General features: G+C 44.7%; 1 protein-coding gene across 1 annotated transcript; it reads right to left on the bottom strand.

The window, feature by feature from the left end:
- Positions 1-359: 359 nt before the first annotated feature.
- MED9 (mediator complex subunit 9) lies at positions 360-12860 on the bottom strand. Its single transcript, XM_063112689.1, has 2 exons — positions 12575-12860; positions 360-1467 (listed from the first exon to the last, which is right to left on the bottom strand). Exons 1-2 carry the CDS (start codon positions 12799-12801, stop codon positions 1251-1253), a joined length of 444 nt encoding a protein of 147 aa, XP_062968759.1. The 5' UTR covers positions 12802-12860; the 3' UTR covers positions 360-1250.
- Positions 12861-16794: the final 3934 nt, after the last annotated feature.

The following is a 16794-nucleotide window of genomic DNA, read 5'->3' as shown; positions in this document are numbered from 1 at the left end:
TCCCTGAACTGGTCAGCACAGGTTATGTGCCCATTTCTAAATCCAAACAATATTCAGTTACTTCTCACCTCATCCGTAAGAGGCAGGGGGAGAGAACCGCTCTGACCTCATTTGACGGCCCAGGCAAGAGTACACACATAAAATGTCCCATCTGGAAGAAATCAGTGGTGCTGGGGAAAATGAGGGTTGCTTATAAACATTTAAGAACTAGAACTTGGATGCACAACTTCCAGGACCAGCTAACCCTCACTGAGGGACCACTCAAGCTGCCATTCTCTGAACAAAAGGTGCATCGTGAACCCCTTTGTTTGCAGTGCAGTAAATGTTGTCGATTCTACAGTGAGAAGGCCAGAGGGGGAAATAATTTTTTAAACCAGAGCAATGTGAATCTGAAGTGCCAAAAGGTCTGCTCGCCTGAAAATCTGTTTGAGCCTGCATAGAAAGTACAGCACCTCTCTAATCTGGGGAAGCAATGAGGGTGTGAAGTGGCTTGGCCATTCTGGGGCACTAACTGAAGGTGACAGAAGACAAAGGGAGCAAGAGCTAAATGTAAGGAGAACACGTAGGAAGCAGAGAACTTGGAGACAAGGGCTGCCTGGCAGGGCTCTGGGCTGACACGCCCACAGATACTGTTCTGTTCACTGGCTCAACCATAAATGGAACCAAAACTGTTTTGGAGGAAAAAGCCTCCCTCTGGCCTTTCAAAACAATGTTCATTCTTTCACAGCCTCTTTTTTAAGCACATTAAATCCATGCCATATGCAAACATGTCATGAAATTGCTGTCAAGAAGAACAATATGTACCTGATACACACTGATCCTAAGGGGTGAGGGGAGAGGAGCAGGAGGGAAAGAAGAAAGGAGCCCCCTCCTTCCCTGCTGTGTCTTCAGATCTGCCAGTGGGGCCCAACACACAGCAGATGGCCCCCTCCTCAGAGGCAGGGGAGTCCTCCACACCCCCACACCCCCCCAGCCTCCAGGAATATTCTTACTTCCACCAGCAGGCATTCAAGTTATTTTGCATCTAGACATATGTATATATACAAGGAAGCCCCAGCAAAGCCAAGCTTGCATGCTGGCTCCCCACATAGTCAGTGCCAAGCTCAGTTCTTGGAGCAGTACAACAGCCCCACTTGGCTACACAGTTCAGAGCTGGGGTCTGAAGGGACTGAGCTTCAAGAGTATGGCGGGGAAACAGGCCACTTGCTTTCCTCCTTCCTAGTGCGGCATTCCTGGAAGTCAGTCTCATTCTACTCCTTGGGGATTTCAAACATGCAGAGACTCTTGTATTTCTGCAGAAGTTCATTCTTGGTCCTGACTTGCTCCCGAAGGCTATGCAGCTGTTGCTGCTGCTGCTCAGGGCTCAGGTGGATGCCAGGCATGGTGCTGATGAGCTTCCGCATCTCCTGGAACTTGGTTTTGAGGGCGTTCAGGTCCTGGTGGACATCCGGGCTGTCCTTGTCCATGCTGCAGGGGCAGAGGGCAATTGTTAGTATTCACAGCTCAGATCCATGCCTGCTTCCCTGCTCTGCACACAAAGAGCTGCCATTCCTACAATGTTTTAGAACACTATGCCTTATGTATCTGTCCCCTGACTAGGCTGTGGGCCCCCAGAAGGCAGGGACTGGTTCTTTCTTACTGAGCCGTAAGCCAGGCAGTAAAAGTGCTCCCTTGGCCAGGCTCAAAAAAAAAAGAAAGAAAGAAAAAGTGTCCCCCCTTCCCCTAGAAGCCACTTGATGCTTCTGCTCTTTGCACCTCAGTCAACTGTCAGCACCATGAGGGCAGGGACGGTGTCTGCCTGGTCACAGCCATCTCCTCATCCGTGGCCTAGTGCACAGGACACTGCAGACACTCAACAAATATTTGTCGAAAAAATGAATGCTTGGCAAATAAGTTCATAAATGTGTGTTGAATAAGCAAACTATTACCAATATCAGGTGACAAATGCCAAACAAGACTTGCTGAAATAGAACATTTTGTCTAATCTGAGCCTTTTCCAGGCCAATCAGGAGACTCTACCACTAGCAAGAGCTAATTTTAGCTGAGGTTTTGATGCCTGCTTGAACCTGTTAACATAAGGACTAATTTCCACAGAGCTGTTAATAAATTTTACATTAGTTATAAGCTATAGTAAGTTTTTCAGCAGGGACAGGTTTCTCCTACCATGTCTGGTAAACTCCTTGCCTTCGGGTCAAGCTCATGTTAAAGGCAGATCATTCCCTTTATCTCAAAGCTATTATTAGCTGTGCAGAGATCCACACTCCCCTGTCACTACTAAATTAAAAACAAAAGACAAAAATCCTCACCTAAGATCAAAGAAATGTCCTGCCAGTTGCTCCTATACATTTTTTAGAAGTTAGTAAGTAGATGAGCTTTTGAAAACAAGCAGTTGAGACTAAAACCAAGCCAATTCGTTAAGCTGTTGTAGAAGTAAGCCACTGAGGTGTAAGAGGGAAGAACTGTCAATGATCACATTTTTTTAAATAACATTCATCCCCGGTGGGAAATTTCAACCCAGATGGTGCCAATTCATATTTATTATTCATCGTTTCTCTGCTTATGCAGACAGAATATCCATCTTTCCTGGCGATCCATCAGTTATGTTTCACACCTTGCAAAGTAGATGGCCACCAGGGCCTGCTCATATTTATCAACAGCTCTAAACTCAAGAGGCAGGATGTGGAGAACCAATCATTCACTCTAGGGAATGGAAGGCCAGCCAAACAATTCTTGTTGTCATCGGATGCTCTGAATTTAGAGATAGAGTTAAGGTATACCTTATCCCAGTTTCTAGGGAGCAGTACTGGTATTCATGAGAAATGCAATTTGTTCGGAAGGAAGCAAACAAAGAGCATCTTTTATTTTAATTCTTTTAAGTCTCAGCTCAGATCCAAAATCTGGACAGAAACCATCTGGACTGAAATCATTGTACTTGGACGGCATATGTGTTAACACACTGTTACACATTTAGGTCCCAAGGAAGTTTTGAAATTAAAATATAGTTTTAAGAGAACTGATTCATATCACAAGAGTCTGAAAGGACATGGTAAAAACAGATTAATTACATAAAATAAAAATTTGGAAGAAAGCTATGATGATCCGTCCCAGGAAACAAATATAACCTGGCCCAAACGAAAATTTAATTCTGAAAGTAAAAAGTGGACTGTGTTTAGGATGCTCATTTCTGAAAACCCCCAAATCTCAAGAGTTTTTCATTCTTTACCTGGTGAAGTTTCAGGAAAGAAGCTGGTCTTCGGATAATGAATAAGAAGCCATATGAGCAGCCGCCTGGAGGGAAGTTGAGCTGAAAGGGGGCCACGCAGCCCACAAGTAGGCCCCTCTGCAAGCTCCTAACTGCCCTACTTGGTGAAGACAAACAGCTCACAACTCCTGGGGCGAGGAAAACACGCTACTCAGAAACTGGCTGGAACCAAGCAGGCACCTGCTAAGCAAGGATGACTATGAAATATTCAAGCCAAAGAAAGGGGACAGACCCAAATATTGAGTGAATACAAGCAGAAAGCTCTAAATGGGCCTGCCTTTGTGTTCAACATTAGTCATCATCCACCTTTAGAAAGAAAAAAAAAAAGGCGACTAGGTCAGGAGGATGAAAATCCTACAAACAAGGACAAGTTAGAGCACTCTGTTTTTTTAAAGAGGAGACAAAAATACTATTTTGCTATTTGTGATACTCAGAGCATCCTTCCAGCTGACGATGCAAACATTCATATATGTATCACCAGATCACGGGCAAACGACTCTGGGTTTAGGTGGGTAACTCTAAGAACCATGCTCCAACTTTGTTCTTTTTCTTTTTTAAAGTGTAGTGCTTTAGTGTGGATGCAAACTGGCAACAACTAAGCACAGAGTGTCCACTGGTAACTTTGAAGCAAAAGGAACTCACTGGATCCACTGAAGCTGGCCTCGGTTTCCCATTTCTTCCTCCTCAAAACTTCCATCCCCCTCAGCCTCATGCCCCCACTCTGTCCCAGCTGACCCATCCTGGAACCAGTCCTTCTCAGTCCTCTCCTCTGCCGACCATCTCTCTTCCTGCCGTGTTCACTCCCGTGGCTTTCATCTTCCTAAAATTGTTAATGACAGTAATAGGTGCTTCAGGGAAAAAAACTCAAAATGACAGACACCCAAGGCTCAGAATAGGAAAGTCCCTTTAATCCTATGTCCCAGAGAGATAACCTGTGTTAACATGTGGTGCACAGTTTTAGATTGCTTTGAAATGCACAATATCATACAAATACACACATACTTTTATTTGCTTTGATAGGAATGCAACCATACGTGGTTCTGATTCTTGCTTTTTTCACTTAACAATGTACCTTGGATGTCTTTCCATGTTAACGCATATACAATTACACAACTAAATGATATGGCTGTTGATGGGCATTTGGAATGTTTACAATTTATCAGAATGGCATATCTTTATGTACTTGTACAAGTATTTTGGCAAGATAATATGTTAGAAGTGGGAAGTCTGTGTTAGAAGTGGGAAGTCTGAGTTATGTATATTTAAATTTTTGACAGATATTACCAAAATGCCATCTGAAAAAACTGTACTGACGTACATCACCCATGACCGTGGACAACAATGCTTATCCCTCCCACCCTGGACAACAGAGGCTATTACGTATCCATCTATATTTCTCTGCTCCAGTTCTGCCAGCACCTAAGGGACCTGTGGGAGAGGTTCTGCTGCTAAAAGAAGCTGGAAAAAAACATTGTTCTACAAAATGCCCCAGAACATGTTCATCCACTCCCACCTGAGAACGCCTCCCCAGCCAGCACTCCTTTCTGAATTTCAGTTCCCTCCTTCCTACAGTTGCCAAGTATGTTCTCCCTGGAATCTGGGAAACCACAAACATCCAGAGTGGACTTGCCGTCTGCCTCCTCAGCCTGCCGAGGCTCAGCTGGAGGGCAGCCCCACCCACCCAACTGGGCAAGCTAGAAGGTTGTCTTCCCAGACCTGCTCCTGTGTGTCCCATGCCCTTCCAGCCACCAGTCCTGCCAACCCCACCTCCTCCAGACCACCTACTAACACCTCCTGCCACTGCTACTGCCACTGCCTTCCTGTGGACCCAGGTCTCTCCTTTCCCTAAACCCTTCTGCCCACCTACCTTTAGAAACCCAAATCTGAGCAGGTCGTAGTGCTGCTTAAACATTCCAGATGGCTTCCCACCCCAGAAAACACCTGCCAGGCAAGACCAAACTGTGGAGGAGGCCAACCAGTGCCACCCACGAGCACCTCCAGCCTTCTCAGGCTCAACTTGATACTCCTGCCAGCACCCTGCATAAATGCTCCCCGGGTGTCTCCCACAATGTGCTAAGTAACTGCTGAGCTAGGAAGGCCTGCTTTCAGGGGCTTGCGTTCTGGTGGAGCCCAGCAGGTGCTCAATAAGTTATACTGAACAGATGGAAATAAAGTGGCAGAGGTGCGAAGAGGCTTTTAAACAGGACTGGAAACAACTCTTTCAAGCAGCCTACAACCACTCCATCTCTGGGCACTCATCTTTTTCCCTGGGACGTTGTTGAGGGGGAAGAAAGTGAACATCAGAGGACTGCAATAACCGAGTACAGACCAGCCATGTGCAGCCAGTGTGGGCACTGCACAGACTCCTCCACTGAGGTGGGGGCCGCTTCCCGCACACCCAGGAACAGGCCTCAGCTGGTGTGCAGGGCTGGCCTGATGCAGACAGACACTTGTGTGGGAAGAAGCAGGGCAGTAACACCCTGTTCCCATGAAAGAGGGCTTGCTGGGGCTCCAAGGTCTCACTGACCTGCCTCAACAAGCGAACTTGCTCAAGCAGCCTAGCCCAGCTGGGAGGGCACAGAACAGCTCAGGGTGCTCGGCCCCTGAACACCCTCTGCAGTGTCCAGGAGGGCTCCCCTCTACCCACCTAGCAACATAAGACATTTTAAAGAATTAAGACATTTAGTATTTAAAAGTTTTTAAAGTACCCATATTGACAGAATACTCTTACTGTATGGGCCAAAACCATCAGGCAAGGCAATAACAACTGCAACTCAGAATTCCTAGACTGGGATATTCAGCTCTAGACTCAGATTAGATCTGCTAAGTTTGAGGGGGAAAAAAAATTATAACTTGCCCTGGTCTAACAGAACTCATTTTATTCCTCCTTTTTTATGTATGTACTTTTATAATGTAGCTTCTATATATATCAAGAAAGGTCTCAAAGAGTTGGGGTTTATAGAATTTTTTATAGGCATAAAAATGAGATTTTTCTTTTCCTATTCCTTGCTCTTTAAAAATAACATAAATATGTAGTTTTAATTGTTCATTCAACTATGGGAAAGACACTAGGAGGGATGAAAGTGCTATGGGCTCCAGCTCCAAGCAGGGCTTTCCCAGCTGGAGCACTGTAGGAACCAGGCAGGGCTCTGGGGGTGCAGAGGGAGGTTCTGGCTCACAGAGCTGGCTCTCCATGAAGAGGAGGTGGCTTCTGAGCAAGCCCTTAAAGACCATGTGGCATTTCCATGGGCACTCCTGAAGGAGGTTCTGAAGGGCCTGCCAGCTTGGAGGACTCCACCCACCCAAAGGCACTTGCAGCAGAAGGACCCACTCTGGCGATCTGAAAACGGTCTGCAGAAATCCCTGAATGGAGTGCTAAACGTCTGGGATCAGTCTGGGAAGAACAGGGAGCCCTAGAGAATTCTGAGCAGTTATTATCCTAATAACATGCACAGGATAAATTAGAGAGAGGAGGGGATAAAGGAAAAGAGACGAATTAAGAAGTGATTAGAAGATCCAAAAGCGAGGTTAGAAGACCTGGCCAGTGAGTGGTATAAACAGGCTTGGAGGTAAAGGAGCAGATCAAAGAAATGTTCCACTAACCAGAGCATCATAACCTCAGACGGGCTATTAAAAAACTGGATGGAGAAGGTAAAGACGCTATAGGGAAATACTGACAAGAAAGAGGAAAGCGGGAAGACTAGCCTTAAAAGATAATTAAGTGTACCATGAAGATTTAAGAACTGAAACAGTTTGGTACTGGAGAAGAACAGAATATCCGAAGTAGAATGGAAAACATATGGGAATTCAGTATGTGATAAAAGTGGCAACTCAAGCAGAGAAAATAATGAATATTCAATAAATGGCAGTGAGAAGATGTGGCTAACTGGGGGAAAAGCTGAGACTTCCTTGCTCTTTCCACCAAAGTAAATTCCAGAAGCATCAATGAATTGCTAATAAAACATGGAACTGCAGGAAAAAGGCATCAATATCTATAATTTTACAGTGGGAAGGCCTTTCTAAGCAGGATCAAAACTCAGAAGCTTAGCAAATCTGACTACATGGTATTATGTGCTTCTGAATGGAAAAACAACAACAACAAAAAAAACCACAACCATGAACAAAGACAAAAGAAAAGCAACAACTTGGGGGAAGTACCTAAAATACATTTGACAGAGACATTATTTCCTTACTGTACAAAGAGCTCATAAAATGAAAAATGACCTAACAGAAAAATGGACAATTTATAAGGAAAAAATACAAATGACATATAAAATTGCATATTGTTTTTGTCCTGACCTACCAGATTTGCCAAAGTTAAAAGCTTAATGGTGATGGCAGGGGTTTAGGAAAAAGACACAAATAGACTGTTGGTGGAAGCATCAATTGGTGCATTCTTTCTGAATTTGCTAATAGTGATCAAAATTCTAAATTCACATATCCCATTTCTGACAAAGAAGCTCACCGCAGCACTGACTGCAAAAGCAAAACGCCAGAAACAATAGGATGCCCTTGAGCAGCGAACTGTTTAAATAAATGATGGCATATTCATAAGATGGAATATTATGCAGTTGTGGGACAAGGGAGAGAACTAGGAGGAGGGGAGGGGGAGGCTCACTTTCCATTTTATATCTATGGGTACTCTTGGAATCCATCTACAACTTTAATTTTTTAAAAATGCCTTCTGGGTGGCAGATTTATGGGCCATTTTAGGTTAATATATTTTTTAGGTTAAGTGAAACAGTCCAGTCTACAGGACTGAATTTTGGAGAAGAAGTTAGCTAAAAAGATGTAGCACTCTAAATTTAGCAATAGGTATCAAAATAAAAAATGTATGTACCCTCTGCTCCAGCAATTCCACTGCTGAGGATTTATCTCATCATAAACTTAACTCACGTACAAAGATGCTTATCCCAGCACTGCTGGTAATAGCAAAAATTAGAAAAACACCTAAAAGTCCATAAACAGAAGAACAGTTACTAAATTATGGTGAATTCACAAGATAGAACTCTCTGCAGCTGCCTTAATGAGGTAGATCTTTATGTGTAGCATAGAAAAGTATCCAAAATAGACTAATCAGTGAAAAAAGCAAAGTACAGCATGATCTCGATTTGCATAAATTTTTGAAAAGACATGCATATATAATTCCTGGAAGGAAATTTAAGAAAGTACTAACAGCAGTTACCATTGGTGAGGGGACTTGGGGAAAGGAACAATTTTTCATTTTACACCTTTTGAATTTGCAATTGTTACTTTCATTAAATAATTTTTTAAAAAATCGAATAATGTAACACTCACTTCTTTATGAGAATGATAAAGACTAAATTCACTACTTCAGGTTTTACTTCCTTATTCATCCTCCGGGCAGGAGTAAGCAAATGTTCAAAGGACCACCTGGGAAGTGGAAGAGTTCAAGAGCCTGGGAAAACCACCCTGGGAGACTGAGCCTGTTCCCGGCCCCCGTGCCCTCTTGCCAGGCCTGTCAGGATGGTGCACTAAATGGCTCTGCAGCCTATTAAGTTCTGCTAGCTCCCCATCCCTCAGAAGACAAAGTCCCACACCCTAAGGGCGACATGCTGCCCTCTGTATCCTAGCTCTTCCTTCCGTTCCAGCTCTCCCTTCCTCTCTCCCTCCTTCCTTGGATTACGCTCAGCACCGCCAAACTGGGAGCTGACCCGCACGAGTTGATGCTATTCCTTGGCGTTGTGCCCTTACCCATTCATACTCTTCCTACACTGCCCCTCTTCCCTCCTCCCTTTCCTAACTTAAGACTCATTGTTTGAATGGCCCTTAACAAGACTTCTGACTTCTTCAGGCTTTATGAGGTCTCCTCTCTCATTCTCCTCTATCCTTACCACGCTATGTCCCCTTCCCTTATTAGCCCATAAACTCAAACACAAACCGATATAGTCTGAATGTTCCCTCCAAAGCTCATGTGGAACCTTGATCCCCAATGTGGCAGTGTTGAGAGGTGCGGCCTTTGGGAGATGATTGGACCATGAGGGCTCTGCCCTCATGAATGGATTAACCCATTCATGGATTAATGGGTTACTGGATGAGAGAGTTGTCACGGGAGTGGCACCGGTGGTTTTCTAAGGAGAGCAAATGAGCACCTTAACATGTGCTCTTGCCTCCACCTCCCCCCACCATGTTATGCCCTACACCACCCTGAGACTCTGCAGAGTCCCCACTAAGAAGGCCCTCACCAGGTGCTGAGCCATGCCCTTAGGCTTCCCAGCTCTAAAACTGCAAGAAACAAATCTCATTTCTTTATAAATTACCCAGTTCCAGGTAACCTGTTATAAATGATAGAAAACAAACTAATACACACACCTACACTAAGGGTTTTCAGAGTGGATCCTAGTCATTTTCATGGTTACAGTATCACTGCGCATACTGTTTCCTCCAAGTGTCTTTTTCCGCTCTTCTATTGTGTCCTTTCTTTCTTACTAGGTGTTTTGTTTTCTTCACATGCTTAGTGGTCTCAGCTGTCAGTCATATATTTAACAGTAAAACACTAAAAGTCCTTTCTGTAGATTGAATGCTCCCCCAACCTCACTGAAGCTTAAATCTCCACTGTTACTGTTAAAGGTGGGAAATCCTATTATGGCAATTGAAAGGAGGGGCCTTGCAGAGGTGATTAGGTTGCAGGATCATGCCACTGTGAATAGATTAAAAATGGTCATCATGGGTGTAGTTCTGAGGGCTTTAAAAGAAGAGCACATGAGAGGTTAGTCTCTCTCTGCTCTGCCATGTTCTGCCATGTGAGACCCCCAGGTCACTGCTGCCACCACCAAGACCCTCAGCAGATATATCCCCTTGGCTTTGGACTTCCTAGCCCCTGGACTGTAAGCAATAAATTTTGTTTTCTTAAAAATTACCCAGTTCCAGGTAACTTGTTGTAAGCAGCAGAGATAAACTAATTTAGTCTTAGTGGAAGCTCTGAGTATGAGTGACGCTTTTTTGCCTTCTCAGAATGAATTGATTAGGCTCTTGCTTGGGGAAGAAGGTCTTTTCTTTCCAATGTCTTTTTCCTTTTCCAATGTCTTTTCTCTTGGGCTGACAAACATCCCAGAGAAGATAACTCCATTCTCTTTGTCTGCCACTCTAGAAGACAAGTGGGGGAAGAAGGCTAGGGTGGGGTCTCACTACTCAGTTTGTAAACTTTCTCTTAAAAAGTTTAAGAGAAACTTTTGCCCCACCCCCCACCCCCCCACCTACCGCCACAACGTACCTGGTGTCTTCCAGCCAGATACTCTGACTTTTTCCTCCCTAAGAATAAGTCTTGGGAAAGAGTAACCCTTTAATCGTCTGCCAAGATGGAAGAAGGGTGGTCACCTGGCTGCTTGGAGCAGGGAGAAAGGACTATGGGGACCTGCTTCTTAAGCAGACTTCTAAATAATCCTCCTGTTCTTAGTCCCACCTTCGCCCCTATTCTGAGATTCCTGGCCCTGACAGTTCCTGAGATTTGCGGGGAGGCCATGGTCAAAGGCAGCTACTTTGCAGCTGGTAGGTGAGTTAGGCCTCAGCCATCCACTCTATGGCAATCCTCTCCTGTCTTGTTCTTTTTGGTTTAAAAAAAAAACAAAAACCCTTCACTGCCCTTTTAGAGGAAACAGAGAAAAACACATGTGACTAACCTACCATCTTTCAACAGGCACACTCTTGAGTACAACTCACAAGAAGCCTATGACTTAAGTATTATTATTTCCATTTCACAACAGAAAAAGAGGCTCAGAGAAGCTAAATTACCTGCCAAGGTCACCCATCCAGTACATTATAGAGCTATAATTTGAACCCATCTTTTGAGGTCCATTATTGAATACTAGAGATAAGAAAATTACAACCCGCAAAGTTTAAGTGTTTACCAAGATTACAAGGGAAGCAAGCATCAGCACACAAATTTGAACCCAAGACTGTCTGACTTCAAAGTTTGTTCTCTCTAGCATACTCTATTGCCCCAACTTTAAGACTAGCCAAACCCAACTGTTTTACCAGAACTCAAGAATATACTCAGGGGTCCAAGAGCTGTCTTTGTGAATGTGTACATTTTGTGTTTTCATTTTTCCATATTTTTCTTACATTTGGGTTAATCTGGAAAACCCCTTTATAATCCACCCCTGCCCTGGGACTGCAGGGTCTGCATTTGCATTTCTGTTTGCAGTCTCACTGGTGCTGAGAAGTGCCACTTCATTATCACAGGATAACTAAAACAGAACAGAGTCTGCCTTACCCTATAAACAGTACTTTCATGTCCAGTGGAGCCAAATAAAGTCATGGTCTAATATGAGAACAAAGGCTTTGCAGTCGTTTGAAGAGATAAGTGGTGGAAGAGCATCAGGTCACCCAAAAGAAGCTGAGCCATTAAGGCTTTCATGTTGTGAGTAGCAATTCCATTTTGGCAAAACATCAGAGCACATTAATGTGTACTTGAATGTTACTAGAATGGTAATTTTGTCTTAATTTACTTTGTCTTGGATTTTAATGGTTGAATAAGAGTTACAAGCCTAGGGGTTTACACTTAGTATCATGTGGATATATACTGAAGTAACAATAAAAATAATTTAGGCAAACATGGCAAGTAGACTTCAGGGTTTTTTTTGTTTGTTTTTTCTTTTACAGGGTCAGTTTGAAAACCCAGGCTAAACTAAATGCTGGCCAGTAGGATAACCATCAACTCCCTTGACACTGTGTTAGAACAAAGTTAGTACACCAGGATCTAAACATTTGGGGCAACTTCTGTGTCTCTGCTTCCTCTAACGTTTTCCATCATCACTCCTCTTCTCTCAATCCTTTTGAATTATGGGTTATTCCCGTTCTAGTCTTTTTTCCCCTTTGACTGGTGAGCCCTGTTGGGGTGAAAAGTTAGCCCCTTTTTACTGTGAACACCCCATAGCACTACGCAGTGTGCACCACAGGGAAGATGTGCATATCTGTTGCGTCTGTTGGAAAAAGGAACCAAAGTGAGTAAAACCCTGTATTATAGGTGAGAAAAGTGAGGCCCCGAGGAGCTTAACTTGCTCAAGATCGCTGGGATGTAAACTTGAGCAGCTGGACCACAGAGCCTGAGCATTTGGTCTCTAAACTGGCTTCATCCTTGAGCATATCGCAACTCTCGGGCCTCAGAGTGTTTGCTGAACTCATGGAACGACTGTGTGGTCGTGGGAAAGGCACTCTTCCCACTATGGGCCTCAATTCACCATCTGTGAAATGGGGGCGTGACCCAGAGCGCCTAGGCCTCTTGCAGCTCTGAAATGGGTGAGACGAGAAGCGACAGGGAGTGTGGTGGCGGGTCCTCTCCTGGGCCCTTACCATTTGATGATATTGTGAACCAAAGGTAAAAAGGAGTAGTTTTCCTCCTCCTTCACGCGGGCGGGTGACTGAGGCCGCGGCGCCGGGGACTGCTGCGGCTGAGGCGCAGCGACCGGCGGTGGCGGCTGAGGAGGCGGCAGCGGCTTGGTCTCCGGCAGCGGCGGCTCGGACGGCGGCGGTAACGCATCCTCGGTCTGTCGACCAGCAGCCACCCCGGAGGAAGCCATGACGCCGGGAGTCCAGTCAGCAAATCAACCAGCAGAAATACGGGGATGAGCCCAATGAAAACGTCGCGGACTCTTACGTCATCGCCGCGCGCCGCGCCGCGCGCGGGGGGCGGGGCCGGGAAGAAGGGTGCTGAGCGCGCGCACTCGGCATGGGGCGGGGCAAAGGCGCGGAGGCGGGGAATACTGTTGCTGGGCAACGCGCCGCGGTCGGGCCTGGGGTGGCCTGCATGAGGTTGTGAGTCAAGATTGCTCAATTATTAAATAGGAGTTTTGCTTCAGAAATAACTGTTTTTCTATTCACATGACGAAGAGGCTCCGAAAGCAACTAACACTCGAATCCTTGAGATAAATAGGCGCAGCATGGACCAGCCCGCCGCGGTCTCGAAGAAGCAACTGGAACTACGGGAAGAGCAGACAACAGTTAGCGAGCACCTGTGTGCGTGTGCCTGGGCGCTCCGGGACGAAGGACCCGCAGCTCCGACACCGTGCAGCCACCAGAAGGACAGGCAGCAAGCCCGGACCGAGCCCTTAGTGCCAGACCACGTGCTGCAGAGGCAAAGACATGGCTGCAGAGGGAGCAACTAGTTATTCAACTCGACAAACATTTATTATGCACCTGCTGGATGGCAGGTGCTGGGCTAACCGTGTGTATGTGTTTGGGAGACTGTCCTAACTTTCAATACAAGGCAGAGGGGAGTTGTGCTAGGAATAAATATCATATCCTAAAACAGCGATAAGGTCAGGTACTCTCCACACTTTGGGGCCAGATCCTTAAGCCACTAGGTTCCAGTTGCCTCACTTCTAAAATTTAATTTAGTTCAGGGTCATGGCAGAGCCTAAACTACATTCTAATTTAACGTACATGGCTGACCCCAGAAAGGTCTCGTTTTCATGAGGACCCTTCAGGATCCTAGGCCAAAGAGGGGGACATCTGATGGGTTTCTAGTTATGCTTCTCAAGGCAAATGTAATATGGGGGCTTTATATTAAGTTTCTGGGCAATGGGCACACCCATCCTAAGCTTAGCTAGTGAGTAGAAGACATGAGCCAGGAAAGCTGTCAACTGGAGGAGCTGGAGTCCTTCCTCCGTCCACCATGATGGGCAGTAGAGAGAGGCAAGGAAGTCCACCTTCAGGTAGCAAGATGAACAGGAGTGCTTGAGGGCAGGGGGCTGATCCCAAGGAGAGCATCCGTGCTGATATTTTCAGGTGCGTGGTGTGTGGGGGAGGTGTATAGAGGCAGATGCCCATGGAGCAGGGCTGCAGGGGGAAGCGGATGCTGGAGTGTGTGCCCTAGAGGCTCTTTAGTAACCGGCCTCAGCACAGCTCTCTTCAGTAAAGGCTGCCCAGAGTGCCCCAAAGGCAGAACGAGGGGAGGAGGGGGCTGCAGGGTCTTCTTCCTTCTAACCAGGGACCTCTCCACCCAAGGGAAGAGTTCAAGAGTCCTGGTAGAAGAGCCGGCCCATAGCTCACTTGGGAAAGTGCGGTGGTGATAACACCAAGGCCATGGGTTCGGATCCCTATATAGGGATGGCTGGTTCACTCACTTGGGAGAGTGTGGTGCTGACGACACCAAGTCAAGGGTTAAGATCCCCTTACTAGTCATCTTTAAAAAAAAAAAAAAGAGTAGAAATGGAGGAGAAAAAGGCTTGTTGGAATAGGGCCAGATATGCTTGAAGTCATCTGAGGAAATAATGATGCTATAATAGTAGTAATAATAACAGTAATTACCACAACTACTATGGAATAAAAGTAGATACAAGGAATAGAATTACAATCACAATCTCATTGAATCCACAAAAAAGCTCTAAAGGTAGATGTTAGGATTCTGTATTAGTCCGTTTTCTTTTCTGTTTTGTTTTGTTATTTGTTCTTTGGGGGGTTTTTTTGGTGGCTGGCTGGTACAGTAGTCTTTTTTCTGTTAACAGAACAACTAAAACTGGGTAATTTATTAAAAAAACAATTTATTTCTTACAATTTTGGGGGCTGGGAAATCCAAGCTCCAGGGGGTGCATCTAGCCTTCTTCTTGAAGGTGCTGTCAAGAGTCCTGTGGCAACACAGGGTGTCACATGGCAAGGGCTGAGCAAGAGCATGCTTCCACATGCTTTCTTCCTCTTCTTATAAAGTCTACTCCCTGGTAACTCATTAAACCATTAATCTCTTAATCCATAAGTGGATTAATTTATTCATGAGGGCATAGTCATCATGATCCAATCACCTCTTAAAAGGCCCCACCTTTCAAATACTGTATTGGGGATTAAGTTCCAATATGAGCTTTGGAGGGGACAAACATTCAGACCATATCAGATCTTTGTTTCATAGGTGAGGAAACTGAGGCTTACAGTGGTGAAGATACCTGCCCCAGGGTCACGCAGCTTGCCTGACTCCAAGCCTATGGTCTTAACTGACACTTAGGAGACCTCAGGTCCCTATCAGTTCTGTAACTTTATGAATCAAAATGTTAGAGTGTGTTTTTATCCAGAATTTGAAAAAAAAATCCAATATTCATCAGTAATATCCCCATGGCAATGGCACACCATCTTTTCCCTCCCAGTGTGTTTTATAACTTAATTACAAGTCCCAACTTTATCACTGGCAGAATGAGGAGGTCTCTTTAAAAAAAAACAAAACAAAAAACCCACTTCAGGTATAAATAGATATGGCAAAAGAAAACAAATTGAAAATGTAGGAAGCTTGAATCAGTATGGTGCATTGATGATTTGCCCTAAAAATAGTTTATATAATTAGTGGCAAAGAATAAAGCTGACTTCAGGATGTTGCAAGCAGATGTCAGAAAAACACTGCCTGTGCTGGTTTCATTAGAGCTGAAATTGCCTCAACAAATGTGGGTCTGTGTATTAGTCAGTTTTCTGTTGCTTATAACAGAACTCCTGAAACTGGGTAATTTATAATAAAGTGTAATTTACTTCTTACAGTTTTAGAGGATAGGAAGTCCAGGGTCAAGGGGGCACCTCTGGGGAGGGCTTTCTTCTTGGTGGGGACTCTCTAGAGTGCCACGGCAATGCAGGGAATCACACAGTGAGCTCTGAGCAAGAGTGCTAGCATGCTTCTTCCTCTTTCGATGAAGCCATGAGTACCATTCCCATGATAACCCACTTAAATCACTAACCCATTCATCCATGAATGGGCCAATCCACTCCTGACAGCATGGTCTTCACGATCCAATCACCTTTCAAAGGTCCCACCTTTCAAATACCGTAGTCGGATTTCCCACCCTCTTAACACTGTTACAATGGCCATCAAGCTCCAATGTGAGCTTGGGGGGACATTCAAACAACAGCAGTTTATAACCACTCTGTTAAAAGTCCAAAAAGGCAGATGCTCCGTTGATATGTAAACAGCAGCTGTATGGTCATTTCTTTCTTAGGCAGATTCACACTGTTTCTCACAGGACCTTGTCCAGTCAGGTTAGCAGTTTAAGGTCAGACTTTGGAGCCAGCCTACCTGACTTAAATCCCAGCTCAGCCTCTTTGAAGCTGCATGACTTCGGGCAATTGCTGACCCTCACGTTGTGTGGCCATGTAAACTTGCAGGAGAACTAAATGGGTTATTACATGGAAAGCACTTAGAAAAAGTATCTGTGCACAGTAAGTATGATTTCTTCTTATTCAGAATTAGGACATCGTCCTTCACCAATTGACAAAATCCTGACTGACAGCAATTAAGAGGAATGACCTACACTTCAGTGCTATCCAATAGAAATACAATTTGAGCCATGAAAGTAAGCCACATACGTCCTTTCCAGTTTCTTAAAAGATACATTCAGAAAATAAGAAGAAATAGGTGAAGTTAATTTTAGTAATATATTTTATTTAACCCAATATATCCAAAATATTATCATTTCAACATATAATCAATATTAAAAAATTTAAAGAGGTATTTTACTGTTTTTCATTGCCTTTGAAATCCTGCGTGTGTTTTACACTTACAACACATCTCAGTCAAACCTGCCACATTTCACGTGCTCAATAGC

This window comes from Cynocephalus volans, chromosome 10, assembly GCF_027409185.1.
Source record: "Cynocephalus volans isolate mCynVol1 chromosome 10, mCynVol1.pri, whole genome shotgun sequence".
In the NCBI taxonomy this organism is placed as follows: Eukaryota; Metazoa; Chordata; class Mammalia; order Dermoptera; family Cynocephalidae; genus Cynocephalus; species Cynocephalus volans.
The sequence above is the reverse complement of the archived record's forward strand: the minus strand, read 5'-3'. Positions and strand labels throughout refer to the sequence as shown.

Coding starts and splice junctions, on each gene's coding strand:
- MED9 (XM_063112689.1), bottom strand. CDS start 12,801: ATGGCTTCCTCCGGGGTGGCTGCTGGTCGACAGACCGAGGATGCGTTA. Junction 1,468..12,574: donor GTTCACAATATCATCAAATG/GTAAGGGCCCAG, acceptor CTGCCCCTGCAG/CATGGACAAGGACAGCCCGG.